The 22,391-nt window shown below is 38.2% G+C and overlaps 1 protein-coding gene across 5 annotated transcripts in view; it reads left to right on the top strand.

Moving 5' to 3' along the window:
* The first annotated feature begins 4,706 nt into the window (after positions 1 to 4,706).
* Fam13c (family with sequence similarity 13 member C) overlaps positions 4,707 to 22,391 on the top strand; it is a 102,774-nt gene continuing 85,089 nt past the window's right edge. For 4 of the 5 annotated variants that reach the window (XM_042696428.1, XM_042696427.1, XM_042696426.1 and 1 more), the window contains exons 1-3: positions 4,802 to 4,971; positions 12,661 to 12,717; positions 15,284 to 15,482. In XM_042696428.1, coding sequence (XP_042552362.1) covers positions 4,910 to 4,971; positions 12,661 to 12,717; positions 15,284 to 15,482 — 318 coding nt within the window. In that variant the 5' untranslated portion in view covers positions 4,802 to 4,909. The other variant, XM_042696429.1, reaches the window with a different exon arrangement.

The following is a 22,391-nucleotide window of genomic DNA, read 5'->3' as shown; positions in this document are numbered from 1 at the left end:
AAAGAGAGATGTGTTTAAGTATACATCAATACCAGAAACAATGTAACAATCATGTGTATTTTTATATCAAACCTTTCCTTCTTTAGACCTCCTTGACTCTTCAGCAGCTCAAATATTGACTACTCAGATAATAGCCCCTTTTTTGTGATGGCATCAAGTATTAGGGCTGGCAAAGGAAAGAATAGAGGACAGGTAATCATAGAGATTTGAGAGGGTTTTTTTTTAATGGAAAATTATCTTTTTAGGCAAGAGTCTTCTTTTTCACAGAGAGGTCTGGTCATTCCCAAGGGCACTGGCAGGAAGCAACAGGTCATTGTGTCCAGGCCAACAGAGCAGAAGCTTCTGCTGACTTCCAGGCATTGTGAAGACTCTGGCCCCTTGCCCCAGCATCTAGCAGAAAGTGATTTCTCAGAATTGTCTGTTCCTCCAGGGGTGTGCGAGTATTTTGAATTGAAGAATCATAAAGTAAGCATAAAAGCATTCTGGAAAAAGCTTATTTTATCCACTTCAGCCAATTCATATTTAGAAAAATTAGAAACTTTTATGATTCTTTAAAAAGTCTGGTAAGCCCAATGTCATTATAGGAAGTAGAAAGTAAGTATCATCTGTAATCCTGCTACCCAAGCACAGAAATTATGCATATCTTCCAAACTTTTAATAATATAACAATGAGAATATTCATGGTGAGACTCATATTTTTAACTCTTTTTTTTGTTCTAGAAATGTCATTTAACCTCTTTAAGAACCCAAGAAATAGATTATGATTTCTCTATCATACAGATGATGAAGCTGAGGTGTAATTGTTTATCTAAGACATTACAGGAACCCTAGCAGCTTTGGAAACCTGCTTTTTGAGCACTGTACTATTGTTTTACATCTTGTGCATAGCTAAGTCAATGCATTAGCATTATGTTTTTCTCAAAGTACAATAAAGAAACTAAGGGTATTAACTATGAAATTCAGATGTTGGTTTTAAGAGTATTAATAGAAAAAGTAAAACACTGACAGTTTTAACATGTAATGGTCGACATCCTTACTTTCTCCTTGCTCTTATATAAAGTACAGTTGTGCATGCAAAGTAGGATATACATGTTTTGTGTGTATACCTATATTATATTCCAAAAACTTTATTATTAGAGGGACTGTGTCTGTCTTGCTTGTTACAATGAGACACTGTTAAGTGTGTGACATCATTTGTTCCATAAACAACTATTTTACTTTTTTCTGATAGATTCAAGAACTTTTTTTTTCAAAATTCCTCACGATGCATGATGTTTAACTGATATTTTCAGCCAAAATATCATTATTTTTGTCTTCAATGAATTTGAGAAACACTGGTTAAAAATAGATGAAATGCCTTGCTTTGCTGACTAGGGTACATTGTGAATTTATAATATGCCTCCTTTCAAAATCTTATTTTAGGCCATGTGCCTTAAAAAACAAAAATTCCTAGCCCATATAGGGCATTCAGCTTCCACTGTTACTTTGGGAAATACTGATTTAGAACTTCTTCACAAACTCCAGTATTAATTTCCCTGCTTCTGTGTTCGAACTTTTTCTGAGCTGCTTCTTAGATAGGTTGAGAGTCTTTGAAATGTCTACATGTCATATGATAATCATAGTTGTACAGTACCAAACCATTTTTTTTATTGTGAAACTACCATACAGAGAGGTTACAATTACACAGGCAAGGTAATGAGTACATTTCTTCAAGCCTTGTTGCCTCCTCCTTTGTTTCCCCTTCCCATCCCTTCCCAGTTCCCCCCCCATCAACCCCCCCCCTCACGCCAAAGTTGTAAAGTTCATTTTTCGACATAACATCTTGTACATCTCATTGTTGCAATGGGTCCACCTGTATCCCTATTTAAATTATTTGTTTTTTTCCCTTCCCCTCCCCAAATTATACCAACATCAAATACAGTGAAAACAGGGGTTATACCGTGGGGGAGGGACATACAAAGCAACAAAGAAATATCTTATAAATATATTAGAAACAATAGCAAGGAAAACCATTTGAGTCTTTATCTTGGGGTTCATTTCGCCTAACATCAACTTATCTGACCGATTCTGCTTGTCTCAGACATATACTAGTTATTGCAAATAAGGGAAACCATGGGACCTTTGTTTCTTTGGGCCTGGCTTACTTCTCTTAATATAATTTTTTCCAAGTCTTTCTATTGCCTAACAAATGGGGCAATGTCATTCTTTTTGATGGAGGCATAGAATTCCATTGTGTATATATACCACATTTTCTTGATCCATTCATCTACTGAGGGTCAGCTGAATTGGTTCCATATCAGCTATGGTAAATAATGCTGCAATAAACATAGTTGTGCTGGTAGCTTTAGTATGGTCTTGTTTGTGATCATTTGGGTAAATGCCCAGAAGTGGGATTACTGGAATTCCAAAGAATTCTTTATTTTCCATGGAAATCATTGAACATAGGCATTGATTGAGTACATTTGTTATTTCATTTTATTTTCAATGACTCTACAGTATTCATATCTCAGAAGCCCCATTTCAAAGTTTAATGTATTACTCTTTTCCATTTCAAAAGGGTCATTGGGAAAAAGTATGGTTTTTCTCCACAATGAATCATTTGGAATCAGCCCCATAGAGCACAAATCGACAACTCTCAAATGGTGGAAGGAAGAATGTGAATATAGTCTTTTGCTTTATTAGTTTCAGGAAATAAGAAAATACCTGAATTTGTGACAATACTGTAAGAGGCTGTGTCTGTCACTCTCTAAACTAGCTTGAATGAGATGGGAGGTGGTTTAAGAACCAATATACCCCCATTGCAACATGAGAAGTACAAGTCCTTTTTGTAGAAAAGGAACTTTACAACTTTGGTGTGGGGGGGGGTATGGAGAATTGGGGGGGGGGACGGGGAAGGATGCGAAGGGATGGGAAGGGGAAACAAAGGAGGAAGCTACAATGTTTGATAAGAAATGTACTCATCTTGCCCATGTAATTGTAACCCCTCTGTACAGTATTTTCACAATTAAAAAAATAAAAATTAAAAAAAGAACCAATATACCAAATATTTAAACACTCAAAGGATTAATATTTCTAAATGTATTTAATCCATACAATTCAAGGCCATTTGAGGGTTTTACTCAACTGATTTAAAAGTATTGGAGAGAGGAAAGGAAAAATGACAGGAAACTTTAATGAACCCTTGATTTTTGAAAGTATCACTTTAAAAAGTAAAAAAACAAAACAAAACAAGACTTCCACTTAGATATAGACACACATCAGAGATGTATCTATTCATGAGGGAAACTGTAAAAAGGTGAAGTTAGTTCCAAGAATATTTTGAGAATCTTAATATTTAGAGACTTTTGCCAAGAGAGTTAGTTTGCTTAGCTGTAAAATGATTGTTTGGTTTGATATAAAATTGGCAAACATCCTGTAGAGCAATAAAACTATAAACATTAAGGTGTTTTATTTTTCTTATGGGCAGAATGAATAAATTGGGCAAATTAGCTTGCAATGTCAGCATGGTAGAGAGATCTAATCAGTAGTCAAACACAAGTACAGTTCTGCTAAAGAATGAACAAGTCCTAGGGTTGACCTGTGAAAGCCAGTGTACACACACAGGTGATGCTCCTCCTTTTAGTTTGCAAATTTTGTAATTATTAAAAAAACGGTACAACACGAGGCCTTGGGAGGGGGCAGGATTTATAACTCAACATTTGGTTTATATAATTAGGACTATAAACCACATTCACAGCAGCTTCCTTCCAGTAAAGGAGCATGAAAATGGGGGATGGGAAATCTTGCAAAATTCAAATAAGCATCTTTTACAGATGACTGTTCATTGTATCTCAAGGGCAGGAGAGGTGAACAATGGAAAGAGAGCGGGACAAATAAAGGAAATGGGGGCTGATCCCCTTCCCATCCACCAACAGGCTGCTTTTATCCTACGGGAAGGGAAGGTGTTCCTGAGTTCAACCACACCGTCCTTTGTAGAAGGTGCTGTTGAGCAGAGCTTAGAAGGGCTGCTCTGGGAGTAGCAAGTGCCCATCCCTTGCACGGTGTCCTAGTCTCCAGCAGCTAGTGCCCGGAATACATTCTCTCCCCTCGCCCTGTGTGGGCTCATTCACAGCTCTGTGGTCCAGGGCTGGGCACTTCCTTCTCTGGGATTGAAATAACAAAAGTGCAGACAGATCTGGAGGGTTGCAGCCAGCGCATCTTCCAAGGCACTTTTTTTATTTTTATTTTTTGGAGAGGGGGTGGAGGGAGGGTTTAGAACTAGGCGTTAAAACACCACCAACACACAATAAAAATAATAAAAAAAAAAACAACCACAAGCCCGGTCTCTCTCCTTCTCCTTCCCTCCCAGCCTTTATCTGCACGTGGGCTGCATCTCTGCAAAACCTCCAACCCTGGGCGGTGGGGGTGGGGGATGGGGAGATAGCGATGTCAAATCCTTCGGAGACGTCTGCAAGAAAGCAGGTCTCCGGGGTATTTTCAGCACCTAGGCAGGAACCAGGAGGACTTGCATCCTGGCACCACCAACTGACGGATTCAACGCGTGATCAGGGTGTGTGTGTGGGGGCGGCTGGTGAGGGGTGTGTGTGTGGGGTGGGGGGTCCCTGCAGGAACTCTCCAGGTGCTCCTCCGGCTGCATCCCCCGGAGCTTGGGCCGCTGCAGCCGCCGCCGCCGCCGCCGCGCCCCGCCCCGCCGGGTCCCCGCAGTCTCGCGGGCTGCTGGGCTTTGTGGTTCGCCCGTGCGGCTGGGCCCCTGCTGGGGGTGTTGTTACGAGCATGTGCAGACAGCAGCCCAAGGTAGAGCGAGCGTGCCAGGCCAGCCCTGGGACTTGCCTTGCAATGCCATGTTTGTGTGTGTGCTCTAACTCCCGGAGAGCAATCAGGGAGACGGCTCCCGGGCCGGACTTGGCTGATGTTTTCTTGTTTCTGTTTCAGCCTTCAGGATAATTCCTTCAGCAGCACCGCTGTAACAGAGTAAGTGATTCTTGCCATTACAATTAGACTTGCATGCTTTTATTCCGGCCTCCTGCTCCCACCCCCCTCTACCCCCGTGGAAGTAACTATCATGCAGGTAGCCACCTTCCCCAGCCCCTGTGTGGATGGCACGCATTGCCTTTTGTACCCTGGGGATTCCACGCACGCTATTGTGGTGGCCCAGAAATCTTTACAGGTTGCAATCCGCATTTTAGCAACAGCAGGAGAGATATTAATGCCAGCTGATGGTTTGCAGCCGCTCACTGCTCTGAGATGTGTGTTCTTGAAGCTCTTTTTATTTTTTATTTTTCCTTGTCTTTTGACATGTCTGGAAGGGAGCTCGGTTGTCTTTGGCCAACATTAGTGTCAGTTTTCATGCATTGCACGCCCTATACACTTACTGCAAATACCAGATCGATGGGAAATGACTTGAGTTTAATTCCAGCGTGTGATAAACAAGATTAACTTACCCTTGCTTGCTCTCTGGGTTTACAGATTTTAAGTCACAGAGGAGTAAACTTTTCTTGCTTGGCCTTTGTCATTTTTGTCTTCTGACCTCAAAGAACTGTTTCTAGCAGGAATGAGTCATCTGGTTTTGTGGTTAAAGCTGTGGATAAGGGTGATACCATTACAACATTGTATAAAGAAGTGTGATGGTTTAACTTCAGGCCAGAGGTGTAGTAATTTTTATTAGCGATTTATAGTTTAATCTAGACATTTATACTTCATTGTTTAGATTGCTATACTTTTCTGGCTACATTTTCCTAATGGTGTACTGTACATTGGATAGCACATTTTACTAATACTATATGTGATTTGTATGTATAGGTATATTCTATACATTTCAAATAGTAGTATTTCTCTAGGCAAATGAATGTACAGTGTTTACTTCTGGGATCTTTTGACAGAAGTCACTCTGGAAAGCTTTTCAGGAAAAAAAGGTGTGTGTAAAGTTGTTTATTCCTCAATTACACTTAGAAGCATGTTACAGAAACCCCAACTAACTTAGGAGCAGTTTGCTAAAGTTCCCTAAAACATGCAAATAAATATAAAAATTAATATCACTTGAGTTTCAGGCCTTGCCACTCCATAATTCCCTAAGTGTCAGAGGAGCAAATGTGTATAGTTCTTCCTAGACTCTGTTTCTCTTGTTTCTGTGTTTGGATTGCTGTCTTAGTACTTAGTTTTAAGCTAATTGAAGTTACTTAAAAAAAAACCAAGCCAAACCAAACAAAGCAAACAAAAAAAACCCCAACCAGGTTCGACTTTAGAAAATGCAATATAAAATACTAGTTGGGACCCACATCCTGCCAATGAGATTGCTTAGTAACCCAAAGCTGCAACTTTGCTTTACTGAAAGCCCGAGAAGAAGAGAAATATGTGTCAACATCTATTGGCTACACAGGAGCCCTGGACTTCCTGGTTCAGGTGCCCAGGTTACACATGATCTCTTTCCTTCTGTGTTTCTGAGCACCAAGTGTTTTCTGGAAGGGATTCTTGGGAGCCCTATATGGCTGAATCCCCAGAGTCAGCCATGAGCTTAGCAGCTACAAAACGGATCTGTTTAGGTCTAGATTTCATCTGGATTACACACATACACACATATGTATGGATGCATACATTGATATGTAAAGGTTTCTGGTATAATGTTGGGAGAGAATGTGGTGCCTTGTCTTTGGAAACTCCCCAGGGAATTCTGATTGCATAAGATCATGTTGTTACTTTCAGAGAAGTGACAGTGGTTTATTTTAAAAAGCCTCTGAGTGATAATTGGTATGCCATCTGGCTAATATAGGAATCTAAGAAGCATGTTGGAAACATACCAAAAACCTCATAGGTGTAAGACAGCACAGACTAGGGTCAATTAGAAGAAGTCATTGTTGAACATAACATTTTCCCCTTCCCTCAATAACATAAACCATATCCCTTGGTTCTCTGGGAATGACTCCTTAGCCAACAGGTCTGTGGAACACCATTCTGACATGGAGACAAAAGGTGTTCAGTAAATGTTTGCAGGCCAATGCTTAGACATGCATTGAGGAGGTACTTTCCCTTCTGAGATGTCCTACAGACAAGAAAAACTTCTCTCCCCCATCCCTATCACATTTTTGTTTTCTTCCACCCACACCCACTGAAATTCCATATAGAGATAATTTCTTTTGGATTAAGGCCTTTGGTAGTAACCCACATTGAAATGGAAATTTAAGAGTCATTGTCCCTAGCTGGGCACCAGTGATTCATACTTGTAATCCAAACTTCTCAAGAGTCTGAGATCTGAGGACTGAGGTTCTAAGATAGTCCAGGGAGAGAGAGATCAGATACTTGAGACTCTTATCTCCAAGTAACCAGAAAAGAAAGCCAGAAGTAGAGGCCTGGCTCAGGTGATAGAATGTCAGCCATGAGCAAAAAAGCCAAGTGAGAGCTTAAGGCACTGAATTCAAGCTCCAGTACTGGCACAAGTACGCAGGGTGTGTGTGTGTGTGTGTGTGTGTGTGTGTGTGTGTGTGTGTGTGTGTGTCTGTGCGTGAATATGTCTGTGTCCCTGGAAAGTATGCTCAAGTTGTAATTAATACTTTATCATAAATACTATAATCCACCAGGCTTCCATTTGTCCTATTGGTTGGTCTTCCAAGAGTTAAATGAAAGTGAATTCAGGGACTCAAGAACAGATTTTATTTTCTGCTTGATTTTCCCCAGGCCCAGAGGTACTTCTAGACCAGTTCAATCTTTTTTCCTACTCATATTATTTCAATGTGGCCTTTTTTTTCTATCTCAGTAGCATTTAAAAAAAAAATCTCTGTTTTCCCACAGTCATTTCCTATGTTGCCTGGTTAATTTGTTCTTTAAAATGGCACTTACAAAAATGATGACTACTTCCAAACTAGTAGTTTCTAAAGCAAGTGGTCGCTACTACCAACTGAGGAAGGAGGCTGGAGCTGGTAGAAATCACAACTCCCTGACTTTCTCCTAGAGTAACTGTGGTAGAGCCATCAGGAACAGGTGATTATGTTGGAGTCAGCCCAGAGATGGTCTGTGTTTTGGAAACATTTAGCTTTAAACTCTTTAGAAACTTAGTAGTTATATGGTTGGCTGTCTGGTTTAAAAATTTACATTCCTGGTTTGGACATGGTGGATCATGCTTATAATCCCAGCTACTTGGAAAGCAGAGACAGGAAGATTGAAGTCTGATGCCAGCCCAGTCGTCAAAGTTACTGGGACCCTATATAAAGAACAAGGTTCTTTCCCCATGGTATAAGCCCTGTTTTCACTGTGTTTGATTCCAGTGCCCTGCATCTTGTATATACATTTTTTCTAATTTGGGGAGAGGAAGTGAAATAACAAAATGCTGAAACAAGGATACAGGTTGACCCATTGTAATAATGAGATGCACAAGACACTATGTTGAAAATGAACTTTACAAATTGTGGAGGGGGGGCTGAGGAGGGGAGGAGGGAAGGGATGGTGGGGAAAAACTAAGGAGGGGGCAACAATGCTCAATAGGAAATGTCATCACTACCTTACTCATGTAACTGTAACCTCTTTGTATTGTATCTTTACAATAAAAATATATTAAAAAAAAACAAGGCTATATGTGGTGGCCATCTACCTGTAATTCTTGCTACTTGGCTACTTGGGAACTAGAAGTAGGGGTTTTCACTCTAACGCTGGCTCTGGATGAAAATTCGAGACTATTGTGGAATGACTTGAAATGGAAATGCTATGGGCATAAGTGGTAGAGTGCTTGCCTAGCAAGCTGGGGATCCTGAGTTCAAACCTCAGTATTACCTTATTTAAAAAAAAATCACATTACTAGGCCCTGTCCTCAGAGAATTGGTGTAGGGCTGAAGTAGAGGTGCAGCTGGTGTCTGCTCATTTTAATCAGGTAATCCAGGATGGTAGTAGTTCTAGGCCCACACACTGAGAAACCCCACAGGAATCTACCTTAGCAACTTTGCCTTCAGGGGACATGGAACTACAGGAGCAGAAATCCCTTTTAACAATCTGCATATGATCTGCTAGCCAGTCTGAGACCTCCCTTCCTATTTAGTTAAAAGGAAAACTTCTTGTAGACACTTCTTTTGCTACCATTATTTGGCAGCATGTTGGTCTTCTACTCCCTGGAGCCTTTGGGAATACAGACCAAAGCTGGGTGGAGCAGAAACAACACAGACTCTCCCACTTCAGGTCCTGGACTCCTGGACAATAACAGCTTCTAGGTGATGCTAATTTCTACTTTCAGTACTGGAAAGGCTGACTTGAGAAGATAGAACTAGACTATAGAACTAGAAGATAAATTGTGTCATGGCCAATAGAGAGACCAATTTAGATAGCTGAATCTGGGATCTTAGAATTGTGTTTCTCTAAGTGGTTGCTGGAGTTGTCAGAAGCTATTTCAATTGGATCTGTGAATCTAGTCCAGTCTTATGCTTCAGAAAACATTGGCAACTTTGTATGTTTCATTTAAAAAAATTTTATTATGATTGTACAATGGAGCTATCATTCAATACATCAGTATTATAAATGTAATACATCTCCATCAATGAGTTTCCACTGATCGTATTTTGAGGAGAAAGATTAATAAATCAAATCAGGGGGCGGGAAAGAAATAAGTTCTTGCCAAATTCCCAAACAATTGGCATGGTTGGGCTCTAGGGTTGAATCCTAGGTACAGATTGAGCCCTAGTTCCTTGGAAGCAACATTTTGTCTCTTCTTTTCTTCCTTTCTTTTCCCCTTCATTTCCCCTTCCTTTTCTTCCTTTTCCTTTTCCTTCCCTTCCCTTTTCTTCTATTACCTTTCCTTTTCTTCCTTTCCCTTCCCTTCCCTTCTCTTCCTTTCCTTTCCCTTCCCTTCCCTTCCTGCCAGTCTGCCTGCCTGCTTCCTTGCCTCCCTCTTTCTTTCTCTTTCCTTCTCTCATTTTTCTCTCTTCATCTTCCTTCCTTCCTTCCTTTTTTTTTCTTTCTTTCTTTCTTCTCTCCCTTTGTAGTACTAGGAATTAAAGTCAGGGCTTCACTCTTGTTAAGGTATCCACTCTGTTACTTGAGCCATGTTCCAGTCTTGGATTTCTATTCTTTGCTATTAGAAAATATTATTATTATTCATGCTATAAAGCCCAGATGCTCTGTTAGATGAATGCCGCTACTGGAATAGAATGCTGTACTTGTGAATGTCATTGTTTTTCCTGAGATGGACAGAGCGAGTGTTTGACAAAGACATGAAGCAGTAAGGACATTTGGATTATTCAGTTAAAATAATTTTTTAAGTTAAGTATTTTTTTCTTGCAACAAGGAACAAAATATTTCAGCAGATAAAAGGGGTTAGAGTCTGTAGGTGGGCTTTGTTTAACTCACTACATAAGCCATAATTTAAAAAGAGCTTCTTAGGGGAAAAGAAATAGAGCTATCATCAATTCACTTGTAGGTTAATTATACATCATTGCCGGTACAGAATACTTTTTTAAAAATTAAGTTACTTAATGTAGTGAAAGAATTGTATTTAACAGGCTTGGGCCTAAATTCAGGGCCTCACATTCTTCTTGGCTTGTGCTTTACTGCTTGAGCCATGCCTCCAGTCTGACTTTGTGCTGATTAATTTGCGGTGGAGTCAGAAGGACTTTTCTGCCCAGAGGGCTTTAAACCTCTATCCTTTATTCAATGGCTTGAGCCACTGAATTTTGTGCTAAATTTTGTGCCCTTTATAAGTGGTGCATCTAAAGGATAAGCATTGTTTGTAGCTTATCTGAATTCAGAAAAAAACAGAAATAAAGAAGAGGCATTTAATAACTTTAGTAAGACTTGACATTTCCGGGACACCTTTAAGTATTTGTCCATAGTGAATTGGAAATTAAAAAACAAAACAAAACAAGTTCTAGTCCCTAACCCTAGACAGTCTTGAAAGCACAGTTCCAACATTATAACTGGCATGTGATGAATGCTAAGTAATTATGAAATTATTTCAGGGACAACTGCTGAGGAAACACAAAATTTCAATTCAACTATATATTTTTAAGTATCAACCTGAAGTAGTATTACATATCAACTGAAGAGTACTACATCAGTATCTCCGGAAAAATAAATTAGTGTGATAACCATGTTTATAGTTATTTCTTCACATAAATCACGTAATTCAAAAAACCTGTAAGGAACTAAGGACTACACAGCAATAGGAGGCATGATTCACTGGTTGCTTAAACCTCAGAATGAACAGCAAGCATTTATGCATTAATGTTGAAGTAAGATCACAGAATTGCTTTCCCTTATTTGTAATAACTAGTATATGTCTAGGACAAGCAGAAAAGGTCAAAAGCTATGTACATATGACCATATAAGATGATGCTATGTGAAATGAACACCAAGATAGGGACATGAGAGGTTTTATCTTTCTTGCTGTAGTTTTTAATGTACTTATAATGTACTATGTGACTTTTTTGTTTCTTTTGCATGTTCTTCCCCCTTGGTATAACCCATTTTTACTGTATTTGATTCCAGTGCCCTGCATTGTGTGCATATATATATATATATATATATATATTTCTAATTTGAAGAGGGAAAGGGAAATAACAAAATGCTGAAATAAGGATGGACAGGTTGACCCATGTAATAGCGAGATGTACAGGACACTCTGATGAAAACAAACTTTACAACTTGGAGTGGGGTGGGGGAGGGAAGAGTTGGAGAGGTGGGAAGGGAAGAGATGGTAGGGGAAAAACAAAGGAGAGGGTAACAATACTATAGGATATTATTCATTAACTTAGTCACTTAACTGTAACTCCTCTGTACAGTATCTGTACTATAAAAAATATATATATATATTAAAAAAATCACAGCATTATCTATGCACCTGACTGGGAAGTTTTCTGGAGCTGGTGAAAACCTAACCTGAGCAGTGAAGGATGATTAGGAACTGAAGACAGAAAAGCATTCCAGACTGGGATGGGGCAGGGTAGGAATAGTTGAGAACAAAAACCAAGTCTAGAGTAAGAAAACTGTTCCACTCCAGACTTCCTTGGGCAAGGTAACGCGCTGACTTTATAACTTGGGGATAGGGGGAGGGAAAGGAGTGGGGGAGAAGGAAAAGTGGGAGAAAATGAGGGAGGGTAACAATGTTTGACAAGGAATGTGCTCATTACCTTACTTACATAACTGTAACTCTGCTGTACATTACATTTCAGTAAAAGTTTTTTAAAAAGATTGTTCAATATGGAAGAACCAAGACTTTGTCATAAAGTTAATTCTGAAGATTAATGAAAAGGAACTGGATTGTTTCCCTAAGATCAAGGAAGTCCAAGGCCAATGGGATAAACTTTGGGACTTTATAAGGAGAACATAAAAGTTATTTTTGCAAGTGTGGAATCTTTTGCAAGGTAGAATCATTTGAACCAACAACAATCCACTCTTTTTGGTGCCGAATAACCATATGCTAAGACCACCTGAATCCTGGGTGAGATCTTGTTAGCTTAGGTGATGGCTCTAGTACGGTGATGTGGGAAAGAAGAGTCATATTTGGCTCTCACCTTTTAAGTTTACTGCTATGACAATCTTGGTGCTGTTATCTGGTTAGGAATCAGGGCTGGTCTGGAGAACGGTGAGGAGGGTTATCTTTTTATAATGTACCATGCTAGTCTTGAGATAATTCTGGATTATTGCTAATGTAAGTGGATCTGACATGCTTTTTCTCCCACTTCTCCCCAGGTGTGACGAAGACACAGTCTCTCTACATGAAGCTCAGACTGATTGTTCTAGTCTCAGGTATGATCCACCATTTCTTGGTTTTTGTTTGAAAGAGGTAGCAACCATCTGTGTCTGGTGTCTCTTCTTTGAATTCTAATGATTTGTTTTCATGTCTCATCGCCTCTACTTGACTTGCTGCCTACGTTTTGTCTCACACATTTTTGGATTCCACCAATCCACTTAGACCCCTAGGACAGTGTTTGATATATGGGAAATTCTCAATAAATTCCTATTTGGTTGAACAATGTTTCTATCATACACCATGGAAAAATGCTGCATTTTTTTGCCAAACATGTTAGTGGGCATCTGGGGTGTTATCCTGGCCACTGAGAGGCTCTTCACAGTCCCAAGTTCATCCATGTGCATTTTATTATTTAATCTAAGCAACTGAAAAGGAATTGATTGTTTTCCTTCTCACCTTGTAAATGAGCAAACCGAGGCTCAGGGGTATTATAGCTCATCCATTATACCTAGATAAAGCAGACTTTGCACCCAGGTCTTAGCGACTCTGCAGCTCAGATAACAAATATTTTTGAAGACCTCTTTGATGTGTCCAAATCAGGCAAGAGAAAGTCAATCTAATCCTGCTCCTGGAAACCCATCTATAAAAGATGGGAGGTAGTAGAAAGTAAACAGATGATCCAAGCTGCAAAGAGAGGGTGAAATGTGTGTATGTGTGCGTTCTTGTGTGTGTGTGTGTGTGTGTGTGTGTGTGTGTGTGTGTCTGCAAGGTTAAAAATAGTAAAAGCAGTAGGAGCAGCTTACTGGAAAGCCAACAGAAGGTAGAACAAATGGTCTGAGCTGAAGGAACAACAGCTAGGCAGGAAGACAAGGGGTGATAAGAAATAAAAGGACTCTCTGGAGATTAACAAAGACTAGATTTTTATTGGTTTTGTGTATCTTGCTAAGTAGTTTGGAATTTATCCTGGAGGTATTGAGGAAACTAAAAAGAACCCTTAGATATTATTCTTTGCAAATAACCACTTGGCAAAGGCCCTGCCTGAGAGAGACAATAGCTTTCATTTACTGGGTTGTGGCCACCAGCCAGCTTTGTATGGGAGGCATCTCACAGACTGTTTTCTCTCTGAGAGGCAGATATGATCCATTTTACAGATGAGGATCATAGAGACAAAATGATGTGATGTAGCCCAGGCCACTAAGTCATATGTAGAAGCTTCTTTTGAACTCTTGATGTATTCAGTCATGCTGTATACAGCTTTCCCCATGCGTTTTCAGGTATGATTTATTCTAGTAAGTTAAACAACATAAATTACCTAACATATGTATTTTTTGGTTTCAGGAAACAATAATACTAAAACACATTTCTAAATATGCTTTTTGTAATCAGATTATACATTTGTAAAACAGAAGAAAGTTGCTTTAGGCTATTTCAATTCTTTTCTTGCCTTCCAAGTGATGATCGTATTTACAAATTTGGGGCACCTTGGAAATGTGACATAAAAGCACAGTTGTGGCAGCATTTATGGAATGGGTATGAAAGGGATCATTTTAGTTTCGTAAATCTACTTTTCCAACATTGGCCATATATAAAGAAGGCCCCTTTGAGATATGTTTCAAAGTGTTTGCTGATTCTTAGCAAGCAAAATTAAAAAAAGAAACAAAACAAAACAAAGTGAAAGACACTTAAATGTGACAAACAACTTCAGACAGGAACATTACCATGTTAGTGTTAAAAAGACTAGATTGCAGAATGAAAAATCCAAGTGCCATTTTAACACTGAGCGCATTAAGGCAACACTAGCCTATTTTGTCTGCTTTAGTGATTTGGCTCTGATAGAACCCAGAATCAGGGGTATTTGACTCTTCATTCAGGTAATTATTCAGATGGTATACCTCTGTAAAACTTGGGTGCTTTGCTTTCAATTTTACCCAGGTGACTCACATCCTGTCAAGATAGACCCTGTTATAATTTTCTCTGAAAATTACAGGGAGGTGATTATAAACTGACATTGCCAATGAAAAGAAACCATAGCACCTTGAATAAGAACAGAAGCAGGAGAAACTGGAGAACTCCCTTACCTGTCTGGGTCTGTGTAAAGTGGACTTTCAATTAGGCATATTCATCTCTGCATTTTAGAGTCAATCTATCAACTTGACACTACATTATCTAACAGCAGTACTGTCAGAGAACAATAGGAAATATGTGAAAGCATATTAAAGTGAAAAAAATTAAAAACAAACAGCAGTATGTATATAGTTAATATGTATACATATATTACATGTATACATATATTAAATATAATATACAAATATTAAATGTATATATACATATAGTAATAAATATACATTACACACACACACACACACACACACACACACACATATATATATATATATAAAATTAATCACCATATAACCCCTCATAAAGACTGGAAAGGAAGAAAGAGTGGTTTATAAGGTAAAATTCACATTCTCTAAGTCCTGGTTTCTGTAAATTTGGTGAAGCCTAGACGAATCTAAATACCCTGTAAGTTCTGTGGCAATGAATAGCGTCAAGCACTCCTTCCCCTACAGGTCTGACTAATTTTTGGAACTTGCCTAAATTTAGCCTTTCCTCTTATAGAGATGAAAACAATAAAGAGAATTATCCGGACGCAGGACTGGTAGAGGAGCACGTGGCCCCGACCTTCGAGGCGCAGCAGCATGTAGAGCAGACCGTGCTGGTGGACGGTGTGCTACGACCCAGCATGGGCAACTTCAAGTCCCGCAAGCCCAAGTCCAGCTTCAGAACTGAGAGCGGAAGGAGCCACAGGGAAAGCCAGGTACGGTTCCAGGGTCCCAGGCCTTCGCCTACGTGAGTGCTTCTTAGGCGAGAGTACATCCTGGCAGACCCTTGGCTGGAGGTTGTACTGCCAATCTGAACCCATGGATGCTTTTGCTAGAAATTGGGCACTAGAAATTGGACAAGTGTACCATTTAGTGCCCTTTTACTCTGGCATTCTTCAAACTGGACTTGGATTTAAAGGAGCAGCTATGCTCTTTAGGGGGAAGGTAGGGAATTGGATCTATCTTCATTCCTCCAGGGTGATAATGCAGGAATCCTATTCAGCAAAAGCAGAAGTCCAAGTTAGATCTAGAACCTTGTACTTAGCCTGCAGTTTAGCAGCCTTGGATAAACACTCAGGTGTGTATCTGTATTTGTATGTGTGTGTAGTATTTGGATTCACAGGTCAATCAGTATCTTTCCAACTACATTTTGGTAATAAATCAAAACTTTATATATATTCACATATATTATAAATTGCATATATAAAGTTTATATTATATAATATTTATATATTATAAATTGTACATAGCTTTATATATAATTTATACATATGATTTATATGTATAATATATACAGTTATATATAAACTTTTTATATATAAAGTTTATATAGTTTACTTTTATATATAATTTACACATAATTATATATACAATTTATATACAACATAATTATATATAAAATTTATATAAAACCATATATAAAGCTTATTATTAAGCTATATATCATAAACTATATGTAAGCTATATATTATATAATATATGATATGCATTTTCTACCCAGGGTCATTTTTGCCATTATGGGATTTGAAGTGATCCACCTTTTCTCCTCAGAATACCCTCTTTCTTGTCTTCCTGTAGTTTGGTAGAGAGACATACTTGCATAGTCTTTGGTCATAATAAACACTGTGTGTGGGGGGGGGGGCTGGGAAGGTGGCTCAGTGGTAGAGTGCTTGCCTTGCATGCATGAGGCCATGGGTTTGATTCCTCAGCACCACATAAGCAGAAAAAAACCCGGAAGTGGTGCTGTGGCTCAAGTTGTAGGGCTCTAGCCTTGAACAGCGCCCAGGCCCAGAGTTCTGTCCTCATGATTGACCAAAAAAAATATAAATAAAAAAATATATATATAGCATTGAAATCCTGGACTGCAGGTAAAATTCCCAGTGGAGTTTAAGTGGCTTCCAGTTCTGATGCAACGATCTTCATTTGTAGGTAACATCGATTTTATAATGGATTTTCCTATTAATGTATTCTGGTTAAAATTATGGAATACATTCAAACAACCCTATTTCTATGAAAAAGAAAGGACCTTTTGTTCTAAATTCCTGAACTCTAGGAGTCAGTGAGACTCAGATACTATTTTTTTTCAAATGTTTCATTTCAGTTTGCACAAGCAATGTGTATTAAACTGTCATTGTTATAGATACTTGAAATAGAGGAGGTTGCCTATATTTTCAACAAGGAGAACATGAAGACAATAAACTAACAAATAACTCCAATAAAACTTCCCTGATAAGCCATTCAGTCTTACACATTTAATCCTGTTCCTCCTGATCCAGGATTAGTGTATCATAAAGCCATCTGCTCTTTCACTAAAGTTCTACAAATCCTGACTCAGCCCACTGGTATCATCAGATCCCTGTATGTAAAGTCTGCACTTTCCTTTGAGGAAGCAATTGTTTAAAGACTTGGTCTTTTACCATGGGGCTCTTGAGATTTGTCTTTGTCAAGGATACAAACACTGGCCTAAAGCTGCATAAAATCTCAAGTAAGCAGTGAAGGAAAACAAATCTATAGATGGCAGAAACTTTTGTGATTGATTTACTGCCAGTAATTTTAGAATGTGAAAGATCTTCAATTCATAATAATGTGAAACAAGTTAGTAAAATCATTTTTGTGACATGCAAAACAAGATAGTAAAATCATTCTGCTTAAGTTATCAGAATGTCTTAAAGGATAATGACTAAGCCTATTTTCAAAGAATTCTGGGAATATTGATTCTGATTTTAATAAAGATGGATGAATATAGTTTTACTGAGAGCAAAAACCTTAAAATGTAACATAATAATCCTACCAGACAATTCCAAGAACATCAAATAAAAAGATGCATTAAGTCTAGAGTACATCCTAGACATCTGTATTTTTATTAAGCTCTATGAGCAATCTGTCTCCCTTTTAGCCAGGATATAATTGGGAAAATCCATTATGCAATCAATGTTTTGCCTGCAAGGTTATATTTGAGAATGAAGCTCATTGAACCAGATAGAGCAAGCCTCTAAATTCCACTGGGGATTTTATCTTTGATGGACATTACTGATTAAAAACAAGTGGCTAATATGATGCTAGATTCAAAGGCTTTGGATGAATCAACATTTTAAACAATAACTATATTTGTCAATGATAACATTGTAGTATTGTCTGATATCTAGTAAAGCTCCACCAAGATTTAGACAAATATTGGAGAATTTGATAGAACTATTTCAAAAGTTTAAAAAAAACCCTTAAGTAGTTGTACAAAGATGTTTCAATTCAACATGTCATGTTGAATCGAAATGTAAATACAAGTTATCTTGAACATTGTCACTTTTTCATCATTCTCCTCCATCTCTCAGTTTTGGTTACAGTGTAAATAAATGTCCTGTTCATTAGGTTTACTACATAGTGAGATTGAGAGAATGATTCTGTTTATAAGGCTGGATTCGTTTGGATCTGAGCTTATGCTGCAGTTGTGAATCCTGTTTCATAATTGTTGCCGCCATAAGATACTGGGTCCTAACTAATTTGTTATGTGTTCATCATTTCCCAAAAGCATGTGTGAAGATTCTATGGAAACAACCTTTATAGTTTAAAACCAGCCCTCTTTGAATCTAAAGCATACTTTTGTAGGTGTTGAGCCTTTTCTGAATTCTCTTTCCACACAAAGATTACATTCAGGACAAAGTGAAGAGTTACTCTGTACCTGAGAAAGGAATTGGATAGAAATTATTGAAAAGTTTGGCTTAATAGCCTATTTTTCCCCCATTATACCCACATCCAGAATTAGCTATCCATTTTCATTGGTTGAGATTCAGATATTGCTTTGAGTAACTTTTCTTTGATCTTGGCCTTGACCATGTCTCTAAAAAGGAACCACAAATAGGATAGCAAAATATGAGGTCTGTGTACTTGTATGACTAACGCATTCCAGTTTTGTACTCACTTTGAATGATTTAAAAGAGGAGGATTTTAAGCATGTTTATGGCTCAAACAAAATCAGGAATCATGAGGACAATGCAAGAATATCCTCTGAGAAGTTAGACTATTTGGGATAAGGAACATGTTTATTTGAAGCAGAATCAGTTTCCCTTTCTGCTTGTTTATCCCTTTCTTCTTTAGACAATGGGCTTTGGAAAAGAATGGTTTGAATAGATCTTCAAAGATCTGTCTCTCCTGAAATGGCCAGGTTTAGGGAACCGTTAATTAGAATTCATTGACATGTTAAACTTGAAGTTAAAACAAGATATCTAAGTCCCTGATAAGCATAAATTCCAGGTCAAGGTCAAATCTAGTAACTATGTGACCTTTTTTAGAAGGTGTAATTAGCAAATAGTCCAAGAGAAAGAACTGAATCAAGGCATGTGTTGAGATATATTATAAAAATTAAAAGTGCCCTACATTGAGTGTCTTGCAAGTCATAATAGTAATCCATGACAACCTGATTTGTGGAAGATTAGACTCAAAAGAACAAATTCCTGTATGGGATCTCATAACTGCCCAGAGGGCATTCATTTTGAGCAGTCATAGATGGAGTCTAGTCATCCTTATTCCTTGCCATCTAGCATCATGCTATGCTCCATCTTTCTGTCCTCCTCTCTGCTGGTTATTTTATCTCCTTCAAAAAGTAGGAGGCTCAAGCGTTCTGCAGTGAACTGTGTACTGTGATCCTTTTGGTAAGCCATTTCCTTGGGGAGACCAGCTGTGTTGTCTGGCATACATCAGATAAGGCTTCTTCCACTTGGCTCCAATAGGTATGTTAAGAGACTGGAAAGAGATCCAGATCTGATTGTGAAAATTTCATTTTTATCTTTCTGCAGAAATCAAAATCTCCAAATACTTTCAGGCAAAATAACCTATGAAGTACTATATTTTTCTTTTTGGCAGGCATAATTGTTACTGTAATAGACTATAAATTAAAAAATAAAAAAAGATAATACTCAATACTGAAAGAAAGGCAATGGCCAAACACTGGGCCATTTCTTCACCCAAAAAGGGACTAAGAATCCTCTTCTGATTACTATTTTACTTTGTGTGCAATTTTTGCTTCTTTCAGTGTGTCAAGAGTGTGAATTTATTGTGCCAATAACTGGTTTAGAACATTGTTTTGACCATTCATTTATGCCATATAATTTCTCATGCACAATTTTGAAGCTGCATTATAGATGTTTTACTTTAATTTCTGTTTTGTGGTGGATTTTCTGGAAGATCTTCCTCATCAGAAAGAAAAGTGATCCTCTGCTCTGTTTTGTGAGTTTCCCTTTAGTGTTCAAAAAGTAAAATGGTGGAAATTCAGGAGAGTGGAGTTCTGAGACATGCAGGTTTCTTGAAAATAAAAAACACGAGTCTGTGTTTGGGTTTGCTGGTTTCGGTGGTCATCAGATTCTGACATTCCTCTTAGCATTAGCAAATATCCTGTTTTTCAGTGATTATGTTGGTAAAACTTTCTTTTTTCTTTTTCTCTTTTCTTTCTTTCTTTTTTTTTTTTTTTTACAAAGGATCCTAAGAATGTTTAGGAAATAATTTTATCATTTTTTCAAAATATACAAATATATTTAGCCTGCATACTGGTGTGGAAGAATCTAAAATGAAGTGAAGTGTTTCATCATTCAGTGTTCACCTACATGTAAAATCTGAGAAACGTAAAAAAATGATATTCTGGTGGAACTTGTATTTAAAACATAATAACTGACTTGAGGCATTTAAATGAACAAGTAATGGGAAATTTGAAATTTTGACATTATACTGCTGAAGATTATATTCCATGTATGTGGGAAGTTATAGGAAAGTTCTTAACTGAGTAGTAGAGATTCTGCTCCTAGGTACAGATTGGCATGGGTTCAAAGTTCTTCCTAGCCACTTTCTGTGTGATTTAGAAAATCTACTAAATAGTTCTTAGTGTGTCTGTTTTTATGTCTATAAAGTAGAGATGATAAGAGTATGTGTTTTAATTGGTTGTTAAACTTAAAAGAAGGTAGTCATATAAGCTAAAAGAGTTTGCAGAAGGAGGCTAAAAGTAGTTTACAGAATGTTTTGTACTCATTTGGCTGGATAGACTCCAAGATCTTATTAAATATATTGTTCCTGAGTTGGATTAGGCTGGTATCTAAACCAATAACCTAGAGCTGCCATTACAAGTAACCCAGGAAGTCATTACTCATATTTCCTGCATAGGGAATAAGCAATGTTTCTCCTTTTTTTTTCCATTTCTCCCTACTTTATCCTATTATACTAAAATAAATCTGAGCTACAATTGAACAACAACAAAAAGTAACCCAGAACTTTAATGATTCAAACCAACAAAAATACATTTCTTATCTGGGTACTGGTGGTTCATGCCTATAATCCTAGCTAGTCAGGAGGCTGAGATCTGAGAATTGCGGTTCAAAGCCAGCCCCCGCAGGAAAGTCTGTGAGACTCATCTCCAGTAAACCACTAGAAAACCAGAAGTGGTGCTGTGGCTCAAGTGGTAGAGCTCCAGCCTTGAGCTGAAGAACTGAGGGACAATGCCCAGGGTCACAGTTCAAGCCCCATGACCCCCAATAACAACAACAAAAATACATTTTCTAATTGTTATGTAGCCACCATTGGACATTGGGAGGTATTTGTTAATGGAAGTCAATTAAAGAAGTAAATGATTCTAACTTCCGAGTCAGAGAGAAAAAGATTTCTGCAGGGATCTGTACCAACTGCCTGGAGTAGTACACGGTATTTTCATTCTCTACTAATTGGCCAGGGCTGCTTATGTGCTCCTCCAGTAATCACAATCCTATAATACACTGGATCAGGAAGTACAATCCTACAATATACCCTAAGGGAAAAGTGAAAAACTGGCCAACAGCACTAATGACTTCCACATTATTTATTCAAAATTGCACATAACCCAAGGCAAGATGAGTTAATTGCTTCTTCATTCTTCTCTTCTGGTCCTTCAACATACGGAAGTCCTAATGTCATTAATGTCAAGAACTAGGAGGAGAAAAAGAACACTAACAAGGTTAAGTGTCAATTGGAGATATACATTATTACTGTTTTGAATGAGTGCTGAAGTTTTGTATAAGCATTACTTCAATTAAAGACTTTCTTTACTACCATGGGAACAATGGAATAAGTATAATATTGACTTTGCATTAATTTAACTTTGGGGTTCATTAATTGTGCTGTTTTATTTAGGGAAAAATGTGGTCTTGCTGTTTTATAGTAAATGCTACTAGATCCAGGTCACAAGGTCTGAGAGCCAGAAGTTCTTGGCTTTTATTAGAATTCAAGGATGTACCCAGAGGACACTTAAGCAGGAGCAGATTTATTCATGAAAAGCAAAGGAAATGCAAATCATTCTCCCAGAGTGGCATGCTCAAGAGGGCTACCCTGGTAGTCTCAAGACCTCCAGTGTTGACTGAGGTCTGCAGACAGGGGAGAGGTGGTGGAACACTTCTGGAGACTAAGGTTTTTGCCATCAACTTCTCCCACATATTAAGCGGGAGTAATTCTTAGCCTTTAATCATCAGACCAGAGCTGTCTGGGACTGTTCTGTTTTTTCATAGGTTGTTGGGACCATGCTCAGCCTAACCTTATTGAATGCCACAATCATTCCATTAATGTCAGCAACCCAAGATGTGACTCCTTATCAACATCCAAGCTATCTTTTTCTGCCA

Source organism: Dipodomys spectabilis, unplaced genomic scaffold (genome assembly GCF_019054845.1).
Source record: "Dipodomys spectabilis isolate Male_0828 unplaced genomic scaffold, ASM1905484v1 ptg000207l, whole genome shotgun sequence".
In the NCBI taxonomy this organism is placed as follows: domain Eukaryota; kingdom Metazoa; phylum Chordata; class Mammalia; order Rodentia; family Heteromyidae; genus Dipodomys; species Dipodomys spectabilis.
Note: the sequence above shows the minus strand (reverse complement) of the source record. Positions and strands in the feature narration are given on the sequence as shown.